Source organism: Protopterus annectens, chromosome 11.part0 (genome assembly GCF_019279795.1).
Source record: "Protopterus annectens isolate FY-2018-M chromosome 11.part0, PAN1.0, whole genome shotgun sequence".
In the NCBI taxonomy this organism is placed as follows: domain Eukaryota; kingdom Metazoa; phylum Chordata; order Ceratodontiformes; family Protopteridae; genus Protopterus; species Protopterus annectens.
Window position 1 is genome coordinate 815,397,291 of NC_056745.1, and position 21,035 is coordinate 815,418,325.

At 38.8% G+C, this 21,035-nt stretch overlaps 1 protein-coding gene across 1 annotated transcript in view; it reads right to left on the reverse strand.

The window, feature by feature from the left end:
- Positions 1-21,035, reverse strand: part of PIK3C2G (phosphatidylinositol-4-phosphate 3-kinase catalytic subunit type 2 gamma) — a 1,120,359-nt gene that overhangs the window by 1,033,859 nt on the left and 65,465 nt on the right. The window contains exon 3 of the mRNA XM_044087254.1: positions 20,222-20,429. Coding sequence (XP_043943189.1) covers positions 20,222-20,429 — 208 coding nt within the window. The remainder of the gene's footprint in view (positions 1-20,221; positions 20,430-21,035) is intronic.

A 21,035-nucleotide genomic window follows, 5' to 3' on the forward strand; every position in this document is an offset into this window, starting at 1 on the left:
AAATGTTAACGTAAGTCACAACAAGAGTTACAATGGGTAGAGTAGGCTCGAAACATGAGATAAGGATGTTTCATTAGTTGTTCAAGAGGGTCACCATAAGTCTATGAGACACTAGTGCTTAGTATTTAATATAAAGAGGTATCCAGACAAACGCGAGCCATCACACTGTTTTATGTGTAGTTTGAATCAATATTGACATCCGCTAGAATAAGCAGCTGTTCGCAGCGCTATTAAGATCATAATGTATAACAGTAGAGGGTGTCTACAACTATCCACTTATAGGTAAGACACTCAATAAGTAATACGATGAGCTTTACCGAGTGACATTGTTAGAATGCTTTACTAGCATGCATTCAGCACGGTCCTAGTGCAATGTTTTGAAAGGCTGTTCACGGAAGCTTTTATTGACATCGTTTTTTAACAAGTCAGGTATTACAAATAGTATACTATTCCTGATTTACCATAGTGATTACTTTAAGGTGAATTGTTTATATTATACCTATTTAAGGTGTTCTTGAACATCAATATTTTTAGAACTAGATTTTGGACAAGTGAACAATTGTTGGTTTTTCGACAATGCAATTTGGATTACAAAGTTTAGTACATCTGAATGCCTCTAGTGCTACGAACAGCAACCACACCTCCACTTAATTGCAAGATTACTTGGGGAATGATTTAATCTAAATTTTTTAATTGTTAGAGAGTTGTTATTGGATGTTGCTTACTATTTAAATTCAGAAGTTTTGGTTGTATAAATGTGATCTGAAGAAGCGTGCCATGAGCACGCGAAAGCGCTTATCCTTCTGTTTTTATGCTGTCTACTGAATAAAAGAAGATTGTGCTCTCACTTCTCGTGGTGTGTCCTGAGGTTTTCATTTGGATACTTGGTTACTAAAATCATATATATTACATAACTATTGCAATAACTTCTTGAAAAAACAAAAAACAAAAAAAAAACTATATCTACACTTGTTTCCCACCTTTCTGAAGCTAGCAAAGTCTAGTTTTCAGAGTTTGCTGAATCCAGGGCTGTATTGTACTTTCTGTATTGCCCATACCTTACTTGGATAGAAGGAAGTTTCTATGTTCACCAGTGAGAGTGGGGAGCTTTGAGCAGCCTATTTGTCCCTGGAGGAGTGGTTTTCAGCTCAGAATTTGTAGTTTATTGGCCATTTTGGGCTAATTTCGATCCCTTTCATCTTTCTGCTATAAAAACATGCATTTGCACATTTTTTGTGCTTGCATTAGCTCAGCAAGATCCTACCCACGTGTTCTGCAGAGTCGTACAGCAGCAGAAGGACAAAAGAGAGACTTTGGATTGATTAAGTAAATTTTTTTGCTTGTTTCTTGCTAGTTATTGCTAATTCCACCTAAACAATCAGTTTCTAGCATTTATTTGATTTTAAAAAGCCTATTTCAGTTGTTTATTGTACTTACTTAACGTTTGCACTTTTAAAATTGTTTCTGTGAGCATTTAAACTGTTTTGACTGTTGTAGGCTACACACTCAAGTGTGATAGCTGTTTTACTGTGCTTTAAAGTGATTATTTTGTTGTCTCAGGTAAAGGCTCAATCACAGAACCACTATCCCAGTTCTTGACATTACATCTTAAACCTTTGCTTAAATGTGTCAGAGCTAGAATACAAGACACCGCTGAGTTTCTCTGGATTATATCAGACATGCAGTTAGAAACAGGGTGGTACATGTGCACTTTGGATGTTTCTGAATTATATACAAACATCCCCCATTGGGCAGGTTTAGAAGCCTTAGAACACTGGTTATCCAAGTCCGAATTATATCCACCTGGTTTTAATACTTTTTTGCTCTGTTTGGCCGAGCATGTATTAACCAGAAATGTTATACATTATGGGAATAATTGTTATCTACAGACCAAAGGCACTGCAATGGGGGCCTCATTCGCTCCAATGTATTCCCATCTCTTTATGGCTTACATCAAGGAACAGATAATTTTTTTATAGAACCCATAATATATATATTGATGAGATCAACATATGGAGGAGATATCTGGATGATTGCTGGTTGGTAGGTCAGACATTGTATACCTCACAGAGTTTGTCACATATTTGAATGAAAATAAATGAGGCATTCAGTTTACGATTACATTTGACACCGATAAAATTACCTTTTTGGATGTACTAGTAATTAAGAATGCAGACCATACACTGACATCTGAGGTCTATCAGAAACATCCTGAGTACAACTTCTTGTTCATGCCTCCAGCTTTCATCCTCGCCACATATGCAGAAACATTCCAAAGTCGCAATTTTTACACCTGAAGCAGATTTGTTCTGATGCTGAGAGTTATCATACATATGAGTTTCATTTGGTTAAAAGATTCAGCGATAGGGGGTACAAGAAAGGGGACATCGCTCAAGGCAGATGTTGGGCTGCCACTCAGGATAGGGATAGTCTACTCCAGTACAGGGACAAAAAACAAAGTAACAATTCCCAAATCAGATTAGTAACCACCTTTGGCAGAAACACGGATGTCCTCATCAACAGTGTCCGCAGACATTGGAATATCCTATTGGCTGATATCAAGCTTAGTACACTGGTAGATGATACATGTCATTTTTCCTTTAGGAGAGGTAAGAACGTTGGTTCATTTTTGAATCACTAAAAACTAGCGAATAGATTTGATAACAACCCTAAACAAACAACTCTGGAAGGTGGGCCCTTGCAGGGATGTTTTCCATGATGACACTGCACCCATTGCAAAAATATGTCTAATACTAAAGACTTTACTAGTAAAAATATTGGACAAGTGTTTTCTATAAAGTTTTTTGCCAATTGTCAGTCTGAATGGGTGATTTACATGGCCTCCTGTAACTGTTCAGCCTTCTATGTGGGACAAACATCCAGGTGTGTTAAATTCAGAATATCAGAACATTTCAGTGATATTAGAACTGGTAAACCAACAAGTGCGCTATATAATCATACACAAAAATACCCTAAAGCCACATTTAGATTTACAGTGATTAAAATAAAATAAAAATAGCTGCAGATCACCACTGATTGTAAAACGTTTAATATTATTAAAAAGACATGCCAACAATGACAATGAATAAAACTGAGAATGAAACTGTCCACTTCTTAAGCACTTTATTATCCACTTGGTTTCCTCTAACTCTGTCTGATTTTTTATATCCCCTCCCCTAAAGCTGCTATTTACCTTCCAGATTACTCTGAACCTAAACTCACGCCATTCATGTTGATTAATATGTCTAAATAGAGCATTGTGTTGGTTCTTGGTTCTGATAGCTGACAGATGCTGTAAAATCCTCACTTTGAGCATGCAATTGGTTTTCTGGTTACACACAAGGAGTTTCACTTTGGAGCCAAAGCGACTTGTAGGATGACAGAAGTCATTTATTTAGCTGAGTGCCAACATTGTTAAAGTTTTTATGTGGGGAGAACCAATTGCATGCTCAAAGTGAGAATTTTAAAACATCTGTCAGCTATCAGAAACAAGAACCAATACAATGCTCTATTTAGACATATTAATCAACATGAATGGCATGAGTTTAGGTTCAGAGTAATCTGGAAGGTAAATAGCAGCTTTAGGGGAGGGGATATAAAAAATCAGACAGAGTTAGAGGAAACCAAGTGGATAATAGAGTTAATGGCACATAGATATCCAGGGCTCAATGAGGTTGTCCCTATGAAACCCACCTTAAAAAATAGGCGGGTGCAATATTGAGTAGTGATTGGCTGTTTTTAGATTTAAAGTCTAGTAAGCAGAAGGATGATCCATCTGATGAAGGATTAAGACCCAAAAGCACTGAAGAAGTGGACAGTTTCATCCTCAGTTTTATTCATTGTCGTTGTCGGCATGTCTTTTTAATAATATTAAACGTTTTACAATCAGTGGTGATCTGCAGCGATTTTTATTTTATTTTATTTGGACTGTGGTTGCGCCTAGCAGATCTTTGGTGAGGTCTCTATAAGTTGTTTTTTAAATTTACAGTGATTGATAGAATACAGAGAAACAGAAATAATAAATTAGGATGGCATCAGCTATATAATATGGAGAAAAAATGGATTATTAAATTGGGTGCCCTGTTTTCTCCAGGATTGAATGAATATTTTTAATAAATGGTGCAATTTACCTTAGGTAACATCAGGTGGGGCTATACTATATATATATATATATATATATATATATATATATATATATATATATATATATACTTGTATGCACATTTAATTTAATGCACTGAAGAAGGCTTGACAGCCGAAAACGGTCTGCTTGCTTTATTTTTGGCTAATTTCTTCCCAATAAATATTTTTACTGTTGTCACTGTTTGCTGGCTCTACAGTTTTTTTCAGTTGTGATTTGGTTTTGGAGCCATGTAGCTACCATACGTGAAGGGGCCTGCTCTTCTTTGTTTTGTTGTATTTGCCTTAACTTCTTGAAAAAAAAAAAAAACAAAAAAAAAACTATATCTACACTTGTTTCCCACCTTTCTGAAGCTAGTAGAGTCCAGTTTTCAAAGTTTGCTGAATCCAGGGCTGTATTGTAGCTTCTGTGTTGCCCATACCTTACTTGGATAGAAGGAAGTTTCTCTGTTCACCAGTGAGAGTGGGGAGCTTTGAGCAGCCTATCTGTCCCTGGAGGAGTGGTTATCAGCTCTGAATTTATAGTTTTTTGGCCATTTTGGGCTAATTTTTATCCCTTTCATCTTTCTGCTATATAAACCCACATTTGTGTGGTTTTGAGCACCGAGCAGCGCCGGTTAACTAGGGTTAACTATCCCCGGCTTCACAAAGTCTGCTCTTTAATTTTTCCCTTATAACTAGTCAGTCTTTCAGCCAAAGCACTCAGACCCGCATCTTCTAGCCCAGAACTTGTTCCAAATCTGCTGTAACACTAAATAACCCCCAGCACTCAACCTCCTCACTAGCCAGAAGGGAATAGTCTATATACATCCCTACTTGACAAAAAGAGAACTGTCTTTACAGATTATTCAGGCATGTCCAAGGGACAGCTCCTGGCATACTCTCCAGTCTAGCTGATGAACCTGGGAACCTTGAGGCAATGTTACAACTGCCTCATGTGCACAGACCACCCTCTCCTCCTACCACCAAACACTAATACCTGCAAGAGATGCATTTATACAGCCAATCTAGAGGCAAAGCTCTCTCCAACCAAGACTGGAATAGACAATCAAGAGGTGAAGGTAAAAACTCACAGCAATCCACCCACATCACATAGACCTATTAAGCCAACACCTCCAAAACCCACACATAGAAACACCAAGATATATATGGGGGCTCTGAGTAAAAAATCTAAATCTGCCTAGGCAACAGAGACCTCCCAAGCAGACACACAAGCAACCTCCTCCCACCAGCACATCTCAAACAACACATAGCCCACAAACTCGGTGTGCCACACAACCACAGCTCATAAGACAAAACATTATACCCAACACACTAGTCATAGGGGACTGTATAGTCAGGCACACTGATGTCCCACTCACCAAGTTGGACAAAGAGCAGGTTACTGTCAGCTGCTTGTCAGGTGCCAGAATCTGCCACATAATGTATGCACTCAGGTCACGACAAAGCAAGTACAAATATGACTCTGTCATTGTACATGTTGGTGTGAATGACCAAAGATGTATCTCCCTGGACAGCATGAAAAGAGACATTGAAGAGCTCTCCGATCTTGTAGCCCAGGCAGGTATGACCCTAGCCCTGAGTAGCATCCTGCCTTCACCAAGAATGATACCACAGTGCAAGGATAAAATGATCAACTTCAACAATTGGCTAAGCTTCAGGTGTCATTCAAAGGGGATGCAGCATCTGTCTGCCTGGGATGACATGCTTGACAGGCCATGTTGCTTCACCAAAGATGGCCTGCACCTGTCACCCCTGGGATTCTGGATATTGGCCAAGGCTCTTGCCAACCCCATAGTGCCTTTTTTAGGCAAGGCTCAAAAGAGCACTCCAGCACTAACAGGCTATAATTCATACCACACGTTTCGGCCACAAAACCAGACAAAACACTAAGGGCAGAGGTGTGTCCATATTCATGAAGGATACTCTCACCTTCATGCTAGTTGCACAACACAAAGCCTCTGAGATCATCCAAGTCCAACTAACCCTGGGCAAAATTGCATTCCAAATTGTAGCTTGTTATGGATCCCCCACCATGACCCAGGACCCTCACTCCTCATTCCTGGAGACATTGGAAAAAATGAGGGTCCATCCAAATACCCTAATAATGGGCAATTTCTATTACCCTAACATAAACTGGGAAAACTCCTCTTGTACTAATCCCCTTGCTCAATGATTCCTGGAATGTATAAACTCTAATGCCATGGATCAACTTGTCAACACCCCCACCAGGGTCAACAATATTCTGGACCTGCTCATTACCAACATGGGTGGCCAGTGCTCAATGCCCGAGATCAACTCCTCACTGGTTAGATCAGACCATAAACTAATCACCCTAGATATCCACATCCTGACCCCACCCCCACACAAGGAAACCATAGTAAAAAATGTCTCCAAAGCGAACTTCACGCTACTCAAAACAGAAGTGGCTAACTTCACAATGCCCCTGCAGATGGATAATACAGTAACGACTGCTGAATCCTATACAAAAGCACTCTACAAACACCTGCATGAGTGCATGGATCCCTAACAAAACTAAGATACTGTCATCCAAAAAAAGGAAGCCAATCAAGTGGTCCCCTGCCATTAACAAACTCTACAACGGAAGGAAGAAACTGTTGCAAAAGAGAGTAAAAACCCACGAATGGAGGACCTCCCTGATGAGCCTCAGTAAGAAGCTAAGATCCCTCATAAAATCCTCCAAAGCAAATTTAAAAAACAAATTCCCACGGTTTCCAAAGACAGCCGCAAGGCATTCTTTAGCTATGTCAGGAATCTCCATGGTAACACCCAGATCTGCGCTGAGCTAAAGCAGAATGGCACAAAATATACAGAGCCAACTGATATTGCCAACATCTTGGCAGATAGGTTCAGTGCTAACTTTAATCCCCTCTCACCCCTCAAAGGGCCTATAACTATACCAAATGATTGTACAGTACTGTTAATCACAAACACACAGGTAAAATGGCACTCTCTAAAGCCAAAAACACAGCATCCATGGGTCTGGACAACATCCCAGGCTGTGTCTTACATGAACTCCAAATTGATTTAGCCCCCCACCTAAACTCCATGTTCAATCACAGCCTCACCACAGGCTATGTGCCCACTGAATGGTGCATAGCAATGGTTATCCCACTCCACAAAGAGGGAGCCAGCACAGACCCCAGGAACTATCGACCTATTAGTCTGACAAGCCTGGTCTGCAAGACCATGGGGTGCATCATCATGGAACTCATAAACAAAGACATTGGTAACCTCCAAACTTTGGATGCTACCCAGTTCTGATTTGTAAAGGGTCGCTTTTTTCTCCTAAACCTGGTAGACTTCTTTGAAACAGTTACCAAGGCGATAAACGAAGGCAAGGTGGTTCACACAGTCTACCTGGACCTCGCTAAAGCCTTCAATACTAGCCCCTATTCAGGAATCATAGATAAACTCACCAACCTTAACATAAACCCTTACATCATGAGATGGGTGGCCAACTAGCTCATGGACAGAACCCACACTGTGAGAGTTGAAGACTCCAGATCTGACTCCAAACCAGTGACAAGTGGAGTGCCCCAGCGTTCAGTCTTGTGACCTCTCCTGTTTGGCATATACTTCTACAAAGTGCAAGCAAACACTCAGATGACTGCAAAATGGGTGCCATAATCGAGTCCCCTTCTGAAGTAGACATCCTGCAAAAGGGCTTCACTGATACAGATACCTGGTGCCAAAACCATGGCCTCAAACTAAACGCCAAAAAGTGTGTTGTCATCTCCTTTGATAAAATCATGGCACCCATGAATTACCAAATTGGGGATAGTCCACTTAACACAGAAAGCGTGATAAGAGACCTTGGGACCCAAGTGGATAGTAACCCCTCCTTTGACAATCACATAGCCACAGTGGTCAGAAAATCTTTCTATGTGGCCCACCTAATCACAAAAGGGTTCACATCTATAAAAAGGAAGTCATTGTCCCCCTCTATTCATCACTTATCAGACCCCTCATCGAGTACAATGCCCTGTTTGGGATGTACCTCACAAGACACCTGCAACAAATGGAGAGGCCCCAAAAGTACCTCACCAAGAGGATTGCTGGCCTCAAACAGTTGTCCTCTGCCAACCAGCTCAAGAAACTCCAACTCTACTCGGTCGCATACCGCTTACTCCGAGGAGATCTCTGTCTGACATACAAAGCTATGTCAAACCCAGAATTAAAGGATATGCTCCATTTAAAAAAATCCCATTCGCCCCGAGCTATATGCTCTAGGGTCCTAAACCTCACCACATCAATAAATAGGACATGCTGGAGGGATAGATTCTTGACCCAGAGACTTCCAATGCTCTAGAACAAAATTCCCACGTACATCAAGCAGAGCTCATCATTAGCACTCATCAAGAAAACCTTTGATGAGTGGATGGTTAATAGGAAATTCACCCCTGGAATCACGTCTATGGCTCTGCTTGATAGAGGGGCAGGAATTTAATCTACATGGGTGGCAAAAGCCAAAACAATTTTGGCTAGGCTTACTTATGCCCTCAGGCTGATAGCCTAGTAACTACCTATGAACCTATGAACCTATTGTGTGTGTGTGTTTTTTTTTTTTTTTTTGGCTGTTGCTTTGTTATTTGAGAGACCACAAGCTGTAATGCTTATTCTTATTATTAGCTCCTTCCAAGCATGTTTATACAGTCCATAGACTTTAAAATATGAGACCCTTCTAGTTTCTTATTTGTTATAAGTATATATCCATCTTTAATTACACACATATCAGTACTTCAAGCACTGGCAACAATGCCCATCTAGTTTTCTCAGAAGACCATTCACTAGTTCATGTGGCGTGTTTCCAGGATGTTCTTAAAATATCCAAACGAATATTTGTCCTGTTCCATTTTACCAGACTGTTCCATGCAGTGGCCACTCTGCCAGTGAACCACTCAACAGACCTTCCATTCCCATGTTTTTTCCATGAAGGAAATCTGATTACTCTCTAGCACTTCCCAGCAGCCCCAAACACCACTAGAATCAACTATCCCCATATGCCCAACACGTCTGAGCAAGCTCACCTCCCAGACCACTGCAAAGGGTACTGCACAAGACCAAGTGCTTTTAGTCTTTCACAATAACTCAGAATTCCATTCTTATGTAAGTCCTTAATGTGTTTGGACCAAAATACATTTTAAATATAAACTGCACTTATTTTTTTTTTTATTTTTTTTAATCAAGAATCAACTTAATGAGCTAAACGAAGTGTTGGGAGACCATCAGTATGTGTACATGTGGTTTAAAACAGCCCTTTTATTTTAAATATATATATATATATATATATATATATATTTTTTTTTTTTTTTAAACTTCATGGCTGAGAATTATCTTGGAGGCTCCTCAGAGCCATTAAGCATGATCATCACTCTGTCTCTGTTACCATAGCAACCTAAAAACATCTGTTTCTGTGTGTCTGTGTACTGCATACCAGAGGCTCCCGATGCACCTGAAGCAAAGCTTCACTTCACTGCAACTTCAAGCCTAAATTACCTCCCTTTCAGTGAGGCAGCAGCCAGGAAAAGAATGGAGAGCAAACGGATAAAAAAAAAACTTCCAAAAAAACACTTCCAACAAGCCGCCACAAGAGATAACACATTCTTCTAGCCTTCCCACCTCTCACTCAGCAGAACTGCCAAAATATCCCAAATCACAGTTTTATCCACCCCCTTCCCCTGGATCCAGGCTAAAACACCAAATGTCTCTTCCTAATACACAAGCATCAACCCACAACCCACAACTTCCCAGAGACAAAAATGGCAACATACAACAGCTGCCAGACACAGCTGCATCCACACACACTGTGCCAGGATTAATCAAACAGCTCACAAAGCTATGATACCTGCCATAATTGATATTAACTATGTTTAGAAAGAATAATAATGACATTTGTACTGGCTGCCAAACACTCCTGCATCCATGCACACCATATCAGGATTGATCAAACAGCACTCGTTGCTGTGATACCTGCCATAATTGATATTAACTATATTTAAACAGAATAATGATGACATTTGTATTAAGAGCTTGTTACTATTATTTAACCAGGATATACATGACATTTCTAAATCATACTTTAACTGAAGAAGGTATTAGTCTCCATGACAGCATTTTTTTTCAAAACACTCTACTGTTACTGCTATTATATATTATGTTAATTTGTTATATTTGAGTCTTAACTCTGATGAATGGTACCTTGTTGACTTAGTTAATTAATAACTTAAATTATTATAAGGAAAATCAATAAAAAATGAACAAGATAAGTATTCATTGAGTTCAAGTAGGGGAATATAAACTTCTATGTTTTTATTATATGTTGCTTTGCTTGGCTTATATATAATGTAAATAGTAACCCATCTTGACCTGCCTTTGCTTGTGAAGAATTATTGGACTCTTTGAACCTTCTGAATAAATCATTAATGTTTCTCAGTTGTTTAAGAAACCCTCCTTTTTTTAAATAAAAACAGATGACAAGTGATGTACCATATCAGTTGATACTTTGAGAGATGTAGTTGTAAACAAGTTATTTTTTTGGGACAGCTATCATGGAATCAGTTTTTTGTTTCTTCTTCCTAGCATCAGTCCAAGGATTTGTTTATTTTATTCTTTTAAGAGTAGGAGTCATCCATTCCATTTCTTTTGGGATAGACACTATGTTGTTTTTGATGAGTATAGTAGCTTCTTCTAAGTCAATAAAGGTTCTCATCTCATTGGCAAAAAGTATTTTTATCTTGGCTGGAAAGACCAGCTGTGCTTTAATGTTGTTTTGTTTCAACAGATTTATTATTGTCCAGACTTTTTTCCTTTGTTCTAGTATTCTGGAAGAATAATAATTGTCAAACTTTATCAAGCTTTGATTGTATTTTAAGGGTGATTTTCTCCAAGCAAATTTTAATATTAGTTCCTTGTCCAGAAATGAAAGAAATTTTATAACTATGGATCTAGGTGGCGTACATGTTGAGTTAGAAGCTGGTTTCCTCAGTGCTCTATGTGCCCTTTCAATCCCAAATGAAAGTCCCTCTTTCAAGTCTAAAAATTCAGAAATCTAGGTTGTTAAGAATGAAATAATGTATTTTCCTTCAGTGTTTTCAGGCATACCAAAGATCCTTATGTTGTTTCTCCTTTCCCTGTTTTCTAGGTCATTTTGTTAAACAGCCATTTATTCTGTTTAAGCAGAAATGTTTTTTTTTGGAATTCTTCCTCTTTGATTCTCCCTTCAGTGTCATTTAGAGAAGTCTCTATATTTGTTATTTTTGTATGGTGTTGTTGTAATAGTTCCTTAAGAGTATCAGTCTGTTTTTGAGAATTTAATTTGAGGTTTTTGAAGTCATTTTTAAACCATCCATCTTCAAAGATAGTTCCTGTAAGGTAGATGTCATCAATTGCAATTCGTTTTTTCAAAGCAGCATCTAGATAAGAATTCCTTGAGTTGTTCATATTCAGTGACTCAATATATCTCCAAGTTACTTGACAGGAACATTTTTGTACATTTCTACCAAAATTGATATTTATGTAGTTTAGTAGTTTATCTATAGATTTCTGATGTTTTAAACTTGAAAATAATAAAATTTTCCTATATTATCATACTAATTTATGGAGCTCTCAAAATTCACTGCTCTCAGTTGGCCATCTAGACTCCACCCCAGTTAGCTGTTTTTTGACAGTGCATATGTATTCACCATTGATGATGACATCATTGAGGACTTATGTGTTATGTACAAGGTCAGGCTTGTGGTAAAGTACAGCCAGTGTGAAGGACCTTACTGTAACCAAATGTGACGGTTACTAGGACATGCTTCCTACTCAAGATTTCTTTAAGGAAGTAAGTGAAATTACTCCCATTAGTGGGGTCCATGGATGATGGTCTGTAGTCCTACTTCATTCATAGTCATTTGTGGGATTAGGGCTAGAAGAGAGGCAAAACAGAACAAACGAGGATAATGGGCTTGAAGTTAAAAATTAAACATATAGGATGTCTTGAAGGGGTTTATATCACCATATCGACAAGGCTGTTCATCGAATGCTCATATGTTGACACACGTACACTGAAATACTTAAATGTCGAATGGCCACAAAAGCGATTTCTTCCTCACAGAAAAAAATCCCTGGGCCATTGTCAGGATTTTGCCATTTCCTCCACAGTAGTGCAATCTCGGTGTTGCTATATTTAAGTAGGGTGGTTGTGGGGGGGGGGGTGAAGCCCCCCACTTCATTGGTTTGTTTTGTTTTTTATTGGCCCAGTGATTTTTTTTTCCTGGGAAAAAAATCGCTTTTGTGGCCAATCGACATTTAGATATTTCAGTACGTGTCGACGTAAGGGCGTTCAATGAACAGCCCTGTCAACATGGTAATATAGACCCCCTTAAAGTATTTTTTAGAAAGTAAATAGAACCATTTTAAAGACCAAATGTCAATATCTGAACCTGAACTACATAATTTCCTCCCACCTCATTTCTGTTTCATGCGTATGACTCTGTCTGTATTGATGGTTAAGCCCTCTTTATGATAAGTCTAATTTTAAAAAATCCAGGTGTAACAAAACATTTCTATTAGCCATCTTCCTGCTGAAGTGATTCTTACACTTCATCTTGATGTCTTTACATCATTTTTTAGTGTCCTCTTACTTCCAGATGCAGATTGCATGCAAACTTTGTTTACCCCTCAAACAAACTAACATCCTTTGTGACTATACATTTTTAATACAGCTACCATATACCTCTGTGGCCCCACATTTAAAAGAAATGTTTAACATTAATGAAGCATATGCATTCAGCACACATGCATTCTATAAGCAAAAAATTAAGTTGGGTTGTTAAATGCTTAATGAAACACAGCAGACATGATCTCTAAAATATCTACAGATCACGTCTCATCATTGTGTCTTAGTAGCACTGTTGGCTTAGCAAATTTTAGTGATCGTATCACATGGGATTGGCATACCTTCATTTGTGAATGTTCTAATAAAGAGAATGGTACATTTCCTATTGTCTAATAATGCAAGTTGTATGTGAATGGAATTTATTTTATGCTGAAGTTAATACAGAAGCACTGTGTTAAAATTATCACAATTATACACACACACACACACACACACACACACACACACACACAGATAATACACACACACACACACACACATATACATATATATATATATATATATATATATATATATATATATATATATATATATTTCTTCATTATTTTGCCACAGTTTAATAACTTTCTAGCATAAATGATGCTCGGGACTTATGACTGTAACCTTTATATTCATGCATGTAGTGAATCAGAAAGAAAGGAGACCATCACACCAAATTAGGAATGGAAACTCATTGACATTCATTGAGGGTGGAGTAATCAAGGTATGAGTTTGCTTGGTGGTTTTAGTGTGTATTTCATTACAAACAAATATTAATTTGCAATATTACTGAAGTATATGGAACCTAAGTGCAGTTTACGTGTTTGAAAACTGCTGAGTTAAGCTGATTCAATGAACTGAATGAATAAAAAAAATCCAGGCAGTAGTAAGAGAATCGGGGAGGACTAGAAGAGGTACAGCTGGGTTTTGGCATCATGGGCTATATAAACACATTATAGAAAGGACAGAACTTGTGGAAAACAAACTGATTGTGCAAGAAAGATTTAAAAAGGGGGAAGACTCAACTATACAATAAGCATGTTTTCTAGGGTCCCTTGAATAAATTTCTCATTACCTAAGTAATGATCATTATATATGGGCAATAGAAAGGTGCCTACAAAGGCAAAAACTGCTTTTCAAGATATGGCACTAAATAGTTAAACATTTCAATTATTTTAAGTAATATAGTTACATGCTTGCTGCTCTTTTAAAATGAAGATGTTTTCTCATGAATTATAGAAGCTGCTGCAGTTTGGAGAAAGTTATTCAAATGTTCTTTAAACTGGAAACTGTGTGGGGGAACTAAACTTCAAATAAAGAAATGCTAGTCAGAAAAACGGATGACATGGGATGTTTGCTTATGCTTCTTGCCACTAAATTGCCTTTACCTACTTTATGTGAATCATGATTTTCAGTATAGTTTTGATTTATTACAATTTATTTTGAGTACAGTAAAGGAATATTATAGAAAATAATTGTATCATTAGATAATCAAGATAGTCTTGCACAATAAATACCTCAAAAGCTTCTCAGAAATTGCCTTTGCCTGCTTTATGTAAATGATAATTATCAATACAGCTATGATTTACTACAATTTATTTTGAGAACTTTTTGAGTACAGTAGATAAATATTACAGTAAAATATTTTTATCATTAAATAGTCAAGATAGTGCTGCACCAATGAATACCTCAAAAGCTTCTTGGATTTTTTTATTTTATTTACATGTCATTTACCAATGCAGAGCATTGATTGTAATTGGACAAATTGTGGGATCAGCCTGAATTACCTTCAAAATAGCAGCAACAAAATGTGACAAATACAACCAACAGTGGAACACAAAAGTAATACAAACTGGTCACTGAAAAAATCTTATACTATGTACAAATTTTTCATCATGTTGTGGTGGACACTTTATAAAATGGAATGAGGAGAATGGGAGAAAAAGAGTGAGAAGCAGGATTAGCTTTGGAAATTGAAGGGGGATAACACATAATTGAAGGACAAAGTAAGAGGTAAATAATGGCAAATACACAAAGTCCAAGGGAAAAGTAAACATAAGATAACAGTGAGCAAGGAATACGAAAAGTTATGTTTAGATTTGCAAGAAGTAGAAGCATACTGGCAAATGATAGAATACTACTGTAAAGTAGGAATGTGTGAGGAAATTAACCTAGCTCCAAGTAATCCTTATTAACTGATATGTCCTGCATTTTGTATTATGACATGGTTATGCCTCTTTTCATCAAATTACAACAAATGAAATTTGGTAACAAATCAATTTGTCCAAGGACATCTTCAGATTGGGGTCAGATAAATATATTGGTAGGTGTAAAGAGGGTAGGGGGAGGAAAGGGTTAAATGGGGAAGGAGAGATGCTTGGGAGGAAATGAGGTATGGGTGGGGAGGGGCCTAAGGGGGTTTATGCAAGTGTAACTGAATAAGGAATCACAATTTGGCGTGAACTTGCTACTGGAAGTCACATGTCCGTGATGACCTGTAGATACTCTGGTACAAGTAGGCCTGCATTTGGTCAGTGGGTGCATGCCTTGGAGTGCTTTTAGTCAGTGGGTGTAGGGATTAGATGAGCTGGGTTTGCCTGTAGATTACTTAATTTTTTTTTCCTCACTTCTTCTGGTCTTGTTGTTCTGGAGCTTTAAGTGACATAGTAGTGAATTTACTTAGGAAGACAAGGAGTGTCTATGTCAGGTGTGTGTACTGTCGTTGGTGGTGTATAGCAAAGGTGATAGTAGCATTAAGGGGATGATTATTTTATGTCTTTATGTGACAACTATTTCAAGTTATTAGTAAAATGAGCTCACGTTAACATTGTGAGATAATTAAGGATGCTGCAAGGGTTTCTTTTCGCTGGTTGGTGGTAAGATTTTGTAATTTCATTTCACGGAATCACTGAAAGGCTGTGAACAAGGTTATTTGTGTCAGCATAGTAATTGGGCAGTTTTGAATAGACTTGGCTGCCAGATGCTAGAAGGGTTTCATGGGCTATTAGGTGACCAGGAATAGCAGTGGCTGGTGCATGCATGAAGTACTGCTGACCAGTAGGAGATGTTTTGTTGAAATACGGGCAACATGTTGCTCAACTAGACAGATTTGTGCTCACAGAGGCACTTGCCCTAGCTCAGGTTGATCTTCTTGTTTGTGGCTGTAGTCACTGACAGCTAGAGGGGAAATTGCAAAAATATTCATAGTTTAGAGTGGCCGGGTTCTGCGAGAGAGAGGTTACTGCCGCTAATGCCGCGATGCAATGCATTAAAAAAAAAAAAAAGTAGAAAAGAGAAAAAAGAATAGGTAGATTGCATGGGGTTTCTTCATTTCAACTGGCATATTTGGTAGCTGGTAGCTGCAATTGGGGTTCTGTTTGGGAATCCGAGTTTGGGCTTAGGCTCCTGGGACTGTTTCAGCACATGGATTGTGTTTCCAGTGTTGAAACACTGTCATTTCTTTTTAGTTGGCTATGGACATATTCGGTGTCTACACCATTGATTGTGCTGATTTTGTGGAGTGGCCAGATTTTACCTCACAGTGTTGACAGTGTTTTTAAAGTGGTGGGTTTGGCTAATCAGCGGTTAGTCACTGAAGTCCGGAATGGGACAAAGTGACATGCAGGTAATGTTAAGGTTGCATGCTCTACAGAAAATTCATGAGTCAGATCCGGTAACTTGTTGGGCCTATAAAAGTAGACATATTGGAGAATGTTGCTATTTGTGCTTTGCTTGTGGAGTGTACTGCCACTTGTAAGGCTTACTTTAAGTTTGAGCAGATTACATTTTATTTATTAATCTGCTACATTTTGCTGACTGTTGAACTATACTGGAAAAAGACCCTTTTTAGTGAAGAACATGCTTCATAAGTATATTACTAAAAAAAAAATGAGATTTGGGTTTATATGTAGGTGGGCAATGTAGTTTCTATGAAAAGAACTGGTTTGTTGGTTTTCTGGGGAGATAGAGGGTTTCATGGGCTATGAGGCACTTGGAACAATGGCTGTTTGTGAATGCATGCTGAGGCAGTAACGTTAGGGGGGAGGGTGGTGAGAAGTAATGTTACTAATTAGTTGTAAATATTTTCCTGAATGTTCATGTGGTTTAGCCAGACCTCAAGTCTGTGTTCATAATTTTTGGGTTATGGAAGCTATTTATGGTAGGCAATAACGGACATCTGACTAGGTTCATAGGTTCATAGGTGTGTACTAGGCTAACGGTCCCGGAGCCTATATAAGCCTAGCCCAAGAAGATTCCCTGGCATCATGCCGCCCAAAGTTAGTTCCCAGTGCCTCTGTCAAGCAAGGCCACTGAAGTGATCCCTGGGGTGAACTTCCTATTGCCCACCAACTCGTCAAGATTTCTCTTAAAGAGGGCTAGTGAACGGCTCTGCTTGATGTGAATGGGAAGTTTGTTTCAGAGTATGGGAAGTCTCTGGATTAGAAACCTGTCCCTCCAGCGTGTTCTGTTTATTGAGGTAATGAGTTTAAGGTCCCTGGAGCATGTGGCACGGAGGGATTGGGATTTCTTTAGGTGGAGCATATCTAGCAGCTCTGGGTCAGACATGGCTTTGTAGGTCGAGCAGAGATCACCTCTAAGTAGGTGATAAGAGACAGAGTATAGCTGGAGTTTTTTTAGTCTGTCTGTATAGGGCATGTGTCTAAGGCCTAAGATCCCCTTAGTGAGGTATTTTTGTGGCCTTTTCAGTTGTTGTAGGTGTCTAGTGAGTTACATACCAAATGGTGCATTGTATTCTATAATAGGTCTAATGAGGGATGAGTACAGAGGGATTACAATCTCTTTCTTCCTGGATGAGAAACCTTTTGTAATGAGATGTGCCACATAGAAGGACTTTCTGACTACAGTGGCAATGTGGTTATCAAAGGAGAGGTTGCTGTCAACCTGTGTCCCCAGGTCTCTTATCCCACCTTCAGTGTTTAGTGGACTGCCGCCTATGGTAGTTCATGGGCACCAATTTTTTTCCCAAAGGGAATGACAATGCACTTTTTGGCATTGAGCTTAAGGCCATGGTTCTGGAACCAGTCATTGGTGTCAATGAGGCCTATTTGTAGAATGGCTACATCATAGGTTCATAGGTTATAGGTTAGTACTAGGCTAACTGCCCTTGCAAGCCATTGTAAGTCTAGTCAATTATCCCTTGTGAGACTCAAACCCTGCACCTTGTGTTTGTAAGGCAAACATCTTAACCATTAGGCCACCCTTCCAACCCTTAGGCCACCCTCCCAACCCTTTGAGTTGGAGAAACAATACTGGCTCCCAGTTTGCAATCATCTGTGAACTTGGTCAGCCAGAGTCCCTTTGTGTTGGCTTGAACTTCAGAGAAGTAGATGCCAAACAGGAGAGGACTGAGGACTGATCCCTGTGGGACACCACTTGTAACTGGCCGGTAGTCAGATTTGGAGTCCGCGACTTTCATAGTGTGTGCTCTATCAATGAGCCAGTTGGCAACCCATCTTATTGCATAGGGGTTTATGCCTAGTTTAGTGAGTCTATCTATGATTCCTGAGTGAGGGATGGTGCTGAGGGCCTTGGTAAGATCTAGGTAGGCTGTGTGAACTACCTTGCCCTCATCCACAGCTTTGGAGACAGACTCAAAGAAGTCTATCAGGTTGAGCAGGCATGCTCTGCCTTTCACAAACCCATACTGTGTGGGGTTCAGAGTTTGGAGATTCCCTATGTCCTTATTTATAATGTCCATGATGATGAACTCCATAGCCTTACATATCAGACTTGTCAGGCTAATGGAGTGGTAGTTTGCTCCCCCTTTGTGGAGTGGGATGACCATAGCAGTGTACCATTCGGTAGGAACAAAGCCTGAAATGAGGCTGTGATTGAACAGAGTACTCAGGTGTGGTGCCAGTTCATTTTGTAATTCACGTAGAAGACAGCCAGGGATATTATCAAGTCCCATGGAAGCTGTATTCTTGGCTTTGGACAGTGCACTTTTTACCTCTGTAGCTGTGATAATAGGGACTTGGCATTCCTCAGGTATTGTGATAGGCCCTTTAGGGGGATGAAAAGGGGGTAAAGTTCGCACTGAACCTATCAGCCAATGTGTTGGAAATATCAGTTGGTTCTGTATATGTATTGCCATTGTGCTGTAACTCAGAGCAGATCTGAGTATTGCCATGTAGATTCATGACATAACTATAGAATGTCTTGTGGTTGTCTTTAGAATCTGCAGCAATTTTGTTTTCATAGCTAGCTTTAGAGGATTTGATGATGGATCTCAGTTTTTTGCTGAGGCTAACAGAGGAGTTTTTTCCAGTCTTGAGACTTCACCCTTTTCTGCAACAGTTTTTTCCTTCTGTTGTAGTGCTTGTTTATGGTGGGGGACCACAAGATTAGCTTCTATTTTTTGGAGGAGAGCATCTTGGTTCTGTTTGTTATGGCTCGTGCCATGGACTTGTGTATGTGCTCATGCAGTGCATTGATGTATGATTCAGCAGTCATGCACCTATTTTCCATTTGCATGGCAGTCTTCATGTCCTTCAGGAAGTATGCTGGAGCAAACCTGTTATTTGACCAGCTTTTGATTGTTGTATGTTGTGTGTGTTCCGGAGTGGCTGTAGGGTCGTGGTAGACCTCTCAACTGTACAGATGTTAGTGGAATTGCCAGATCTTGGACTCCTTTATTTTATTTGCCTATTTGTATTTTTTTTTTTTTTTTTTTTTTTTTTTGTAGGACATCGGATGGCTATAAATATTGAATAACAAAGTTTTGTTTATGAAAGTTTAATAAAGGTCATCAAATGTCATTTGGTGTGATGTGTTTAATGAAGGGGACTGGGACAAATGAACATTTTCTAGAGTACATTTGGATTCTTCCTTGATTTGAAATATTTGCTCGTCTATTATAAAGTAGATAAGAACATGAGAAGTTAACATTGGTCCACTTTTTATAATTACTTTCCCTGTGAAGTTTCAAGTACAGTATAAGAATCCTATATCTTTCATAAAAAGTATGGCTTTTGAATATCTCTGTGGAACTGTAAAGAGACTTGCCTTGAATTCCTTCAGTTTCAAAAAGCAGCAGTTCATAATGAATAATTTAGGCTACTTCTGAAGTAAGCAGACCAGGCAGTGACAAATTATTAGAAATGTATGGAAAATGTTTGTCAAGAAATTAGAGGCAAAATATCATGAAATGGTCTTTAATGCTGCAAAAGCTGTCTGTGAACATTGCCAGGCAGTCATAAAAATAGCTACGGACTGAATTCTGGTTAAAAAATCAACAGATAGTACTGTTTCAGAATATGCCTTGGCAAAGTCAGATTTCTTCTTAAATGTATACTAATTTTCACTAGAGTCCGTCATTTCTGATTTTTTTTGTTTAGTTTAAAATATATATCACACTTTCTAGTAAGTTTGGACTAAACCCACATGTTGTTTTACTAGTTCAAATGAAAACAAAGAAGCATCCACTTTACTAAGAAGTATTGCTAACATATAATGAAAGATGTACTTACCAGCCCTAGAAGTATCACTTACCTGAAGTACAAATCCTGTAGGTTGACTAGTATCCAACAATCCTGGTGCAAATATAGAAGGAAGATCACTTTGAGGGATCATATTAAGCAATCGTGTCCCATATGCAAATATTCTGGAAAATATAAATGCCCTTTAGTACATGTGTAAACTGGAAGTGAAATGCATACATTAACTTTTTGTTGAAATGTTCATTGGACAAGCTTCAATAAACAGCACTGTCATATCCCTGCTGTTTAAACAGGATAGACTTCTAATGAATCTCTTATGCCTGTACCTGTACTTGTACCTTTAAACTTCCTTTGGGCTGCTGTAAGTTCATTGGTCATCATTTGTTAACATGATGCACTAAGACCCCTAAGTTCTGAATATGAAAGTAAAACACAAGTGCCCAGATCCCACAAAGCATCCAGAATAGGGCATTTGTGTCACTCTTCACTGGATGCATAACTTCGTCCCTACTGCAATCTGAATCATCAATTCTCTAAAGAACGTATTAAAAAGACATCTCCACTGGACAAGTCGTCACTGCCTGTGCTCTGCAGTAATGCAATCAGGTTCCTATTGAAATGTCAGCACTCCAAATACTGACTGCCGGGAGACAGAAAAAGTTCCGAACTGTAAAAGAGCAAATCTTGAACATCACTTTTCTGCTTTAAACTTCTTTCTGATAGAGGGCAAGCCCGCCCACACCCATAAACGTATATGTACTTACTCCAAC